Here is an 11,716-nt window from a genome sequence, read left to right as displayed (position 1 = left end):
TTGATTTAATCGCTACAAGACACTGAAATATAAATACATTGTATACAGTCAGAATCTGACAGGCCTTAAATAGAGGCCTGAGTAGGCTACCCAGCTCTTGCGGGGACCAATCAGAGAGCAGCATTTCATCCCCACCCCTCCCTAGGCCACGCCCCCTAGCCAATCAGAGCTCAGCATTCCACCTAGGCCACGCCCCCTAACCAATCAGAGCTCAGCATTCCACCTAGGCCACGCCCCCTAGCCAATCAGAGAGCAGCATTCCCCAGCCAATCAGAGAGCAGTATTTCCCTTAAGCCATGCCCCCCTGGTGTCCCACGTGGTCTATCCTCACACGTGTTCTAACCTCACTTTTATTTTCCCGCCAAATAACGTAACCTTAAGCCATGCCCCCCTGGTGTCCCACGTGGTCTATCCTCACACGTGTTCTAACCTCACTTTTATTTTCCCGCCAAGTAACGTAACCTCATCTCCCCATGCAAATATTGTAAATGTGATTGGTAAGGATTGAACCTGTGAACCTCTTAGATCAACGACTAACGCTACTCCCGCTATGATACATCACCATACCAAAAATCAACATTTCACCCCGACCAGAAATAAAACGTTTGGTGATTGGTAAGGTTCGAACCCGTGAACATCTGGCTCATACACAGTCTCATACACAGTCAGCTACTAGAAAGAAACATTATTCAGATTACCAATCATCCCAAAAATACTACACCTAAAAATACTACATCTATGAAATGTAAGTTTAACATCGAACATATTGGTGGCCTTTACAAAGGCCGTTTTTTATGTTCAATGGTAAAGTTCCGTTTAAGCCTTCTTTCAGTTGTTTTTAACATTGGATACGTGAATTATCATTTGTTTTGTCATTTTTATTGACTGCAGTATATTATAGGTATATGTAAATAAAACTCAGCAAATATTGTGATTGGTAAGGATCGAACCCATGAACCTCCGGCTCATATACAGCTTCATACACAGCCAACTGCTAGAAAGAAACATTATTCAGATTACCATCATCCTAACATTACATAACATCTATGAAATGTTGATTTAACGTTCAACATTTCGTGGCCTTTACAAAGGCCATTTTTTATTCTCAACGGTAAAGTTCCGCTTAAGCGGTTTTTCAGCTGTTTTTAACATTGGATACGTGAATTATCATTTGTTTTGTTATTTTTATTGACTGCAGTATTATAGGTATATGTAAATAAGACTCAGCAAATATTGTGATTGGTAAGGATCGAACCCATGAACCTCCGGCTCATATACAGCTTCATACACAGCCAACTGCTAGGAAGAAACATTATTCAGATTACCATCATCCTAACACTACATAACATCCATGAAATTTTGATTTAACGTTTTAAAATTTGGTGGCCTTTACAAAGGCCGTTTTTTATTCTCAACGGTAAAGATCCGCTTAAGCGGTTTTTGTGCTGTTAACAAGATGCTGCTAACATTGGATACGTGAATTATCATTTGATTCGCTTTTGTTATGGACTACAGCATGTAGAATTTTATAAAATTAAATAAAAATTTAATGTTTTTTTCTTGGATAATTATACACATTGCTTAGTGTATAATGGTTTTAATACTATGGTTTAATACTATCTATCTACGATTTAAATTTACATTTCTCTATCTAAAAATTAGTAATGTCTAAGAAGAATTGGTGGTCATTTGTAAAGTTTTGTTTAATGGCTATTACTAATACCTATTAATTTACATTAATCTAAAAAGTTATTGCAAACATTATATTTCTACAAATTTTCTTCTTCTTCTTCATCATCATCACGGTTCTGTAACAAAACAAGGAAGTGTTAATTGTGTGTATCCTGGTTGCTGATTGGTTGTAATAAGCTTGTACGTGATTGGTCATAAATAGGTAATCTGTTGTGTGATTGGTCAATTTTTGCTATTTATACTTTTCAGTACTAATTTTCTTTCACTTTGCTTTTGACAGTTGAATGTGTTGGATGTGTGCTCTTGTGTTTGACGTTTTGAGGTTATGTTTGCAAGTTATTTCTAGTGTTAATGTTAGTCTGATTATTTATTGTGTAGTACATCAGTTTTATAGTAAGTGAACATTGTTTCTTTTGTGTAACGTGTTGTGCAATCAGTGTGTTATATTAAGCTTTGTGTGCGCGCAGCTGTGCCCCCACCACATCTTGTGTCCCTGTGTTGTATTGTGCAATCCGTGTGCTATATTTAGCTGTGTGCCCCCACTAGAACTAGTGTATCTGTGTCCCTTTCACTTTGCTCTAGGCATCTGACTACGATGATTGTAAGTATGGCTGATAATGTATCCGATGAAGTAGTTGAACCCGTTAAAGTAGTTGAGCCTGTTACTTTGATTAGTACTGATCAAACTTATGTAAATAAATTTAGATTGTATGGAAGTAAAACAGTATTTAAATTCACTAATCCGCCTCCAGAGACTAATGAGATTGATTGGTTGAGACAAGGGTTTGCGCAACAGCAACGGGCTACGTACGCGGCTGCGGCGAAGTCGTCAACGGCACCGTCGGGCCGTCAACCGCGCCGGGTTGACCCGCCGGCTCCGAGACCTGACCCTGTGGACGAAGAGGCGCCTGGAGCTCCCGAGGTCGATGACGAGGGCTTCCGGACTCAGCGGAGGAGACGTCGTCGGGCTCCTCGAAACCCGGACAACCGTGGCGGAGCTACCGGCCCGAGACCCCGAACACCCACCCCTCCTGTGGAGCAGTCCGCCGCCCCGGCTGAGACCCCAAACCCTCGGGTGAGGCGAACTCCCCGCGCTCGCCTAGAAGTCCCTCCTCGCCAGCCCAGCGGCCCTGCCCGGCAGCCCAGCAGCCCAGCCTCGCAGCCCAGCAGCCCGGCCCCGCAGCCCAGCAGCCCTGCCCCGCAGCCCAGCAGCCCTGCCCAGCCCATCGAGCCGGCCTCAACCCCGGCCCAGTCGTCCAAGAGCCCGTCGCAGCAGTCTGAGCTGGCTCAACTCATCTCCACGCTGAGGAGCATGTTGGTCGTCGTCGAGCGACTTGTTGACCAGTTGACCCAACATCATGCGTAGACTTCGCATCCTCACGTGGAACGCCGACGGGCTTGCCGACAGACGCCATGAGCTGACACAACTCCTCACTGACATGGACGTTGACGTTGCCCTCATCCAGGAGACGCATCTGCGCGGTGGGGACAGGTTCAACGTCCGAAACTACTACACTCACCGGACAGACAGGCCTCTGCAACAACGTGCCAGTGGTGGCTCGGCGATACTGGTTCATCGTCGGGTCACCCACAGACCGATCGTCAGGAACCTCCCGCCTGGCATCGAGGTGACGACCATCGCCCTCCAGCACGACGGTGCAGAGCTGGAGATCTCCTCTGCCTACAACCCCCCAGGGAGACGCCTTGATCCCGGACTCCTGGACTTGCTGCTGCCCCCCGACACCCCGGCGCTTCTGGCAGGCGACCTCAATGCCAAACACCTGGACTGGGGTTGCAGGAGAGGAAACTTCACTGGAGCTGCTCTCAGGCGCTACCTCACCGCCCACCCTCACATCAACGTGGTTGCCCCGGCCGACCCCACACACTACTCCCGTGCTGGACACCCGCCCGACATCCTGGACATCGGACTGGCTGGCTCGTTCGATGGCCCGATTGAAGTCTTCGTCGTCTCCGACCTCTCTTCTGACCACGTCCCGGTGATCTTCGATCTGCCGCAGGGAGGAGTCCCCGACCGCCCTCCGGTCCGCAGGAAGAGGGTGAACTGGGCGAAGTTCGCCAACCTCCTGGCCAACGCCCCTCAGCCGCCTCCCCCGCCACCTGCGACCACGGAGGAGCTCGACCAGCAAGTCCTGGGCCTGACAACGCTGCTGCAGGACACTGTGGTTGCCGCCAGCTCTGACGCTGACCCGAGGGCCCCCCCCGCCACTTCCCCAGGGGCTGCGGGAGGAGATCGCCCTGCGACGTCGCCTGAGGAGGGCGTACCAACAGTCCCGCTGCCCTCGAGCGAAGGCGGACTTCAACCGGCAGGCTAGGAGGTGCTCCCGACTGCTGGCTGAGCATCGGTCCCAGGAGTGGGAGGACTTCGTCGAGGGCCAGGCAGACACCAATGACGGCATCTGGAAGATCGCCAAGGCTCTGCGCGGCACTAAGACCCACAACAGGCCGCTGCATGGGGGACGCGGGCTCGTCTACTCGCCCGAAGACCGTGCAGAGACCTTCGCAGACTCGCTAGAAGACCAATTTTCCCCACACCCAGACATCTACGACGAGGACTTCTGCGAGGTTGTGGACGACTTCGTAGAGACCTACGAGCCGGACTCCGACGAAGAAGACATCCCCCACGTGACCGTCAGCGAGGTGAAGGGCCACATCGCTCGACTCCGTCCGAAGAAGGCCCCTGGACCGGACTCCCTCGGGACTCCAGCACTGAAGAACCTGCCGGCTTGGGTGATTGTCGTGATCACCTGCCTCTTCAACTCCTGCGTGAGGCTGGCCCACTTCCCTGACACCTGGAAGTTGGCGAACGTCATCCTCATCCCCAAGCCCGGCAAGGACCACATCTTCCCCGAGAACCACAGGCCGATCTCCCTCCTGCCTGTGCTCTCCAAGATGCTGGAGCGGATCATCCTGGCGAGATTCCCCAAGGAGTTCTTCTCTTCGATCAGGACTGAGCAGTACGGCTTCAGGCGGGGCCACTCCACCACCCTCCAGCTGCGGCGGGTCCTCAACACCATCGCTGGAGCGATGGAACGGAAGCACCACTCGACCTCAGTCCTGATCGACGTGAGCAAAGCCTTCGACCGGGTCTGGCACGAGGGGCTTCTCTACAAGCTGGCGTCCTCCCCTCTACCCGGCTCGATCTACAGGATCATCAAGAGCTACCTGACCGCTCGCCGCTTCAGGGTCTCCGTTGGACGGGCGACCTCCACACCACGGCCAGTCTCTTCGGGTGTGCCACAGGGGTCGGTTCTCGGGCCGATACTCTACCTGTGGTACACCAATGACATACCCCTGGCGCCAAGAGTGCAGCTATCGCTCTACGCAGATGATGCGCTCTTCACTGCCACCTCCGCCAACCTGAGGATGTCCAGGGTGTATGTCCAGCGACAGCTGGACCTGTTGCTGCCGTGGCTGACAAAGTGGCGAGTCAAAGTCAACGCTGACAAGAGTGAGGCCATCTCCTTCACGAGGTCGAGGAGGCAGGACGATGGTCAACACCTCCACCTAGACGGGGCCGACATCCCATGGAAGCGCCGGGTGAAGTACCTCGGCGTCCTGCTGGATCAGCGACTCACCCTGACTCCCCACGTCGAGAGGGTCTGCGACCTCGCCAGGAAAGGTCTTGGCGCCATCCGCCCGCTGCTCAGGTCACGGAAGTTGTCAACGGCTGCAAGAGTCCGACTCTACACGGCCCTGCTTCGACCTGTCCTCACGTACGCAGCCCCTGCATGGTACCACCTCACCTGCAGAACCGCTAGACGGAGGCTGCTCGTCGTCCAGAGCAAGGCTCTTCGGCAGGCGACAGATTCACCCTGGTACGTGAGGAACTCCGTCATCAGGAACTCCACAGCAGTGACAACTCTCCGAGACTTCGTCGACGGCCTTCGAGCGAGACTTGAAGAGACGGCGGATGACTCTCCGTGGGAACACATCAGGGACCTGGTCGCTGAGGATGTTCCCCAGCTTCGCCCCCGGATCGACGACTAACTCCCAGAACGACGTTGACGTCTACAGGTAGCTGAGCTACCAGGGCTTGGACCCACAGCAGACGAGAAGTATATGCTCCTAGCGAGCAGGAGCTTCCCAAGACGTGGCGCTAGTCGCCACAGCCATATACACCTGGACCTGGCAAGTCAAGACGGGGAATTGTTATCATTAATAATAAAGATAAATTGTGTTTACCCCGTGCAATTGTAGTGGCTATGGCCAATGTAACCAAAGACCCCCTTTACAATGCAGTTAGAAAAGATGATGGGAAAAGACAGACTGTTAGGGCTCAGGAACTTGTGTGTCGAGCCAGGGTTGAAATGCCAGAGGGTGGAGCTGGGATCCCGGAACTTGAAAAATTTCAGGGGTTTTTGAGAGACTACAAAATTGTCGTGTACAACTATGACAGGAAAGGACGTGATGTCTACTTTGAGGGAAATGTAGAAAACCCCAAGTTCAAAATTAACTTGATTTTTCACAATGGACACTACAATGTGATTAATTGTTTGACTGCTGCTTTTGTTTGTAATTATTTCTGTGAAGCCTGTCATGTACCCTAATACCATAAAAGAGAGCATCGTTGCTCAAACATTTGCCCACAGTGTCAAACTATCTCACCTCCTTGTGTAGTGGAGAGTGGTGGTGTTCTGTGCCCTAAATGTAACATGACTTATAAAAATCAGAGATGTTTTATCGCGCATCAAGCTGATAGATGTAAAAATGTAAAAAAGTGTCTAGACTGTGGGAAATTGGTTTGGATTAGAGATCGGTCTAAGCCTCATAAATGTGGTGAAGTATATTGCAAACCTTGCTGTTCATTTGAAGACCCTAACCACAAATGCTATATGAAACCAGACACAAGAGAGCCTAAATCCAAAAACTTTTTGTTTATTTTCTTTGACTTGGAAACCCGTCAAGATGAGTCCCTGCCCTCAGATCCCGAGTCTAAATTGCATCAAGTGAACTTGTGTGTGTCACAACAGTTTTGCTATCAGTGTATTGAGGCTAAATTTTGTATGGCTTGTAAAAATCGTACGCGAGTGTTTAGTTCTGAACCAATCACTCAGTTCATGGACTATGTGATGCAAGTCCGTAAAAATTTTAAAGATGTCTGTGTCATCGCACACAATGGGCAGGGCTTTGATTTCCAGTTTTTGCTCAAGTATGTGCTGGAGGATACGAAGTTCACTCCGAAACTTGTAATGCGGGGAACTAAGGTAATTTTGATGGAGATTGACAATGTGAGGTTTGTTGATTCACTTAGTTATTTCCCTATGCCTCTTGCTGCACTACCTAAAGCCTTTGACCTTCCCCCGGAAAAGAAGAAAGGCTATTTTCCCCACCTCTTCAACACCCTTAAGAATCAAAATTATGTGGGTCCTATGCCGGCAAAGGAGTTTTACTGCCCAGAATCTATGTTTGAAAAATCACACAAAGATTTTGAAAGATGGTATAATGATCAGGTTGGAAACCACGTTACATTTGATTTTAAGAAAGAAATCCTAGAGTATTGTATGTCGGACGTTGATATCTTGGCTCAAGCTTGTTTAAAGTTCCGTTCAATTTTCCTGCAAGAGTGTAATGTGGACCCGTTTCTCGAGGCTGTAACCATTGCCAGTGCTTGTAACTTGGCCTTCCGTCGGAAATTTTTGAAGAAAAATACCATCGGCATCGTTCCTAAAAATGGCTATAGGCTTACAGACGCCCAATCGGCAATCGCGTTACAGTGGCTAACGTGGGAAGAGGAGAAACGTGGAGTTAGAATAGAACACGCCGGCCGTGGAAAAGAAGTTAAGATTAGTGGAATGAAAGTTGATGGTTTTGACGGTCAAAATATTTATGAATTTCAAGGCTGCTACTGGCATGGCTGCCCTAAATGCTTTCCCTATGATCGTGAACTTGCTTTGAAAGAGGATCCCTCTGACTCACTCCATTTGCGGTATGAACGGACCAAATCGAAAATAGCAAAGTTGGGTGATAACGTTGTACAAATGTGGGAATGTGAGTTTAGAAAGTTAAAAAAGACAGAAAACCTGAAACACCTAGAAAAGTTGCCGATCCTCAACAATTTACCTCTGAATCCGAGGCAAGCATTTTTTGGGGGCCGAACCGGGAATGCCAAAACCTATCACAAATGCGCCGAAGGGGAAACCATTGAGTATGTGGATGTATGCTCTCTCTATCCCTGGGTATGTAAATACGGCAAGTACCCTGTAGGCCATCCAACGATCTATGTAGGAGACAAAGAGTGTAGACAGAGAGGTCTCAATGTTGAGGGTCTATTAAAGTGTAAAGTACTTCCACCTCGTGAGCTCTATCACCCCGTTCTCCTAGCCAAAATGAATGACAAGTTAATGTTTGTTTTGTGTGCGACTTGTGGAGATGGTCAGATTCAAACTGATTGCGACCACGAAAGTGGTGACAGAGCACTTATTGGGACCTGGACCATGGACGAAGTTCGTAAAGCTGTAGAAAAGGGTTATGTTGTGCTTGACATGTATGAACTTTGGGAGTATAAGGTAGACACATATGAAAACGGGGGATTGTTCACTGACTTTATAAATAAATTTTAAAAAATGAAACAGGAAGCAACTGGGTTCCCTAGTTGGTGTGAAACCGAGGAAGATAAGGATCAGTACGTTGACGATTATTTTAAAAAAGAGGGTGTCCAACTGGAAAAAGACCAAATTATCAAGAATGGTGGATTGAGGTCGTTAGCTAAACTGATGTTGAACTCTTTTTGGGGAAAATTTGGACAGCGTGAAAATCAGACCAAAGCTACAATCGTCAGGCACCCTAAAACACTTTTCAAAATGTTAACTAGCCCTGAAATAGATGTAAATAGAGTACAGATTGTCAATGATAAGGTTCTTGTTGTCAGCTGGGAGTATATTGAGGAGGTTGGGGAGCCATTGCAAAATGTAAATGTTGTGTTGGCAGCTTACACCACAGCCCAAGCGAGATTGAAGCTCTATGAGCATCTAGATGCCCTGGGTGGTCAGGTATTGTATTATGATACTGATTCTGTACTATATGTATATAAGGGTGGTTTGTACAGAGTCCCCACGGGAGATTATCTAGGGGAAATGACCGATGAGTTGGCCGAGTACGGCCCTGGATCATATATAGTAGAGTTTGTTTTTGGAGGTCCGAAAACCTATGCATACCTTGTGTGGTCAACAAACAAACAAAAATTGATTCCCGTATGTAAAGTAAAAGGGCTTACATTAAACATGAAAACTTCTAAAAAGATTGGATTTGACAGTTTGAAAGAGATGGTCCTTGGTGATGCTGCACAAACAATGGACATTGAGGAAAATAGAATCAGACGAACAAAGAATAGGAACATAGTTACAATCAGTGAAGTCAAACAGTTTAAAATTACGGGACCAAAGAGGAAACATAGTAGCAATTATGATACACTTCCATATGGGTTTAAAATTCAAAAAACTCACCAAAATCTCAACTCCTAAATCATCACTATCACTCAAGTACTCCCAGTCCCCAACATCCACCTCGTTCCAGCCATTCCACCCTCCTTGCTACCAATTAAACCCAAATACCGAATCTGTGTCTTCGTCTTCTTTTTCTTCGCTTAAATTTAAAAATTAACAAATCCTACACCATAAATAATTTTGAATGAAATCATTTACAACCAACACTAGAGAGATCATGTTGGACACTGAACACATGTTGCACATGCTGCACATGTGTAGCGCTCCCCTCTCCACTATCGCTACATACCTTAATGGCGGCATACGCAGTTTTTCTTGGCGGTAACGGTGGTGGCCTTAGATCCAGGGGTTGAAGTTCTTCGTATATTGGCTCCACCGGCTCGCGTTTGATGGAAAACACCCACCCGAAACATGATGCGAAGCACATGGTGACTGAGATCCAACTGGAGTGGGGCTATTTTTAAATCTGTTTGTACATTGAGGCGCTCAAATCTGGAGGGACTTGGGCTACTCCTTGTGCATGTGTGAATGCTATTGGTCACTGGCGCGGCCGACTAAAAAGCCCGTAAACCATGAGTGAATGTTGGTCACTGGCACGGCTGACTAAAAAGCCTGTAAACCATGTGTGAAGGTCACTGGCGCGGCTGACTAAAAGGCCCGTAAACCACGTGTGGAGGGGTAAGTGTCATTCCACTTGGAACCTTTACACCACCATGTTGTACCTACTCGAGTTTTCAGCTAGAACGATTACTGATAATCTGTTTCTTTTAAATACTGTAAAGCAAGCAGCAATCCCACCTATGATTAAAGATTAAATATTCAATTACCACCATGAAAACTGCGGCTATGTCTACTACCATATTTGTTTTTTCGACAATGAAGAGTTTTGTAAGGATTTTGGAGAGGCAGCGAATATTTCTTTCCGATGGTTTGGAACGATTGTATGTGTACCAAAATTTAAAACTCCAAGAGATAGATGCACCGTTTGTGCAGCACGTCTATACAAATGGACCAGATTGAGATGTTCCTGTTTACAATCCATGATCCCATCCTTGAGAAGGTGGTAAGAGACGTTTTGGGGGAACGGAGACGGCAACTAGTTTGTTTTTGGAGGCCGTCACGAGCTGTTGCGGTGGAGGGGCCGCAGCTTTTCTGGGGGCAAATAAAAAGATAGTCTATTCTATTTGGAACATTCTTACCATCATGTTGTCCCTGTCCGAGCTTCCAATTAGAAAGATTTACACAACCGTCATCCTTTTACTTTATGTAAAAGAAAGTGTTGATCTTCCATCAACGCTATGGCAGGACATTTTGAACTATCATAAAGAAAACTGTGGTTATGTAACCCTAAAATACTACGAGTCTTTTCGAGGCTCTAGTAGGTTATGTATTGACTGTGGAAGAATGGTTGATCTTCCTTCTCACTTAAGGCGAAGAGACATATAAGGCGATACATGTATCCAAAGTTTAAGGTACCAAAAGAAACATGCCGCATTTGCATGGCTCCTTTATTTATCTTCCATAAAGTCACTTGTAAATATTGTAAAATCTAAATGTAAAAATAAGAATAATAAACGGAGATGGCAACTAGTTCGTTTTTGGAGGCCATCACGAGCTGTTGCGGTGGAGGGGCCGCAGCATTTCTAAAAACTTAATAAGTTATCAATACACTGTTAAGTTGTATCATTTTAACAATGGATGTCAGACGTGCTATAGCTGAAGAGCTACACAAACCTGCTAGAAAGAATTACACTAGACGGAAAGTGACTCTTAAAGGGTTGAATGATTTGTACCAGGCCGATCTCGTAGAGATGCAGCCTTATGCAAAGTTAAATAAAGGTAATCGGTACATAATGACTATGATTAACTGTTTTTCAAAATTCGGTTTTGCAGTCCCGTTAAAAGATAAGACAGGTCCAGCAGTTGCCAAGGCACTTGAACCTATATTGATCAAACATAAGATGAAACACTTTCAAACCGATCAGGGAACCGAATGGTTTAATAAACATATTGGTGCTCTCATGAAAAAGTATAGAATTAACCATTATTCTACGTTTTCCGATTTAAAAGCTAGTATCGTGGAGAGATTTAACAGAACTTTGAAACAGTGGATGTGGAAAGAGTTTACCGCTAAGGGAACATATGAATGGTTATCATTACTTCCTGATATTCTCAAGCGATACAATAACTCAGTACATAGAACAATTGGTATGAAACCAAAAGATGTGAAACAAAAGAATGTAAAGGAAATATTAAAAAGGATAAACAAGAGGGGAAAAAGGGTGGCACCAAAATATAAACTGGGAGATAGTGTTAGGATAAGCAAGTATAAAAGAGTTTTCACTAAAGGCTATCTGCCAAACTGGACAAACGAGGTTTTCACCATTTACGCAATCAAACCGACAAAACCACCTACATATGTACTCAAAGACCATAATGGTGAAATACTAAAGGGAGGGTTTTATGAACAAGAGCTAAATAAATCAAAGACCGGAAATGTATATTTAGTTGAAAGAGTGTTACAACGGAAAGGAGATAAAATAAAAGTCAGATGGCTTGGC

General features: G+C 46.3%; 1 protein-coding gene across 1 annotated transcript; it reads left to right on the top strand.

Annotated features, from left to right (window-relative positions):
* The first annotated feature begins 5,915 nt into the window (after positions 1 to 5,915).
* On the top strand, positions 5,916 to 8,273 carry LOC128984265 (uncharacterized). The gene is made up of 2 exons (XM_054403568.1): positions 5,916 to 6,117; positions 6,526 to 8,273. The coding sequence occupies exons 1-2, from the start codon at positions 5,916 to 5,918 to the stop codon at positions 8,271 to 8,273; spliced, it is 1,950 nt and encodes a 649-aa protein (XP_054259543.1).
* Positions 8,274 to 11,716: the final 3,443 nt, after the last annotated feature.

This window comes from Macrosteles quadrilineatus, unplaced genomic scaffold, assembly GCF_028750875.1.
Source record: "Macrosteles quadrilineatus isolate MER2022 unplaced genomic scaffold, UCM_ALF_1.0 Scaffold_2__2_contigs__length_208266976, whole genome shotgun sequence".
NCBI lineage: Eukaryota > Metazoa > Arthropoda > Insecta > Hemiptera > Cicadellidae > Macrosteles > Macrosteles quadrilineatus.
The sequence above is the reverse complement of the archived record's forward strand: the minus strand, read 5'-3'. Positions and strand labels throughout refer to the sequence as shown.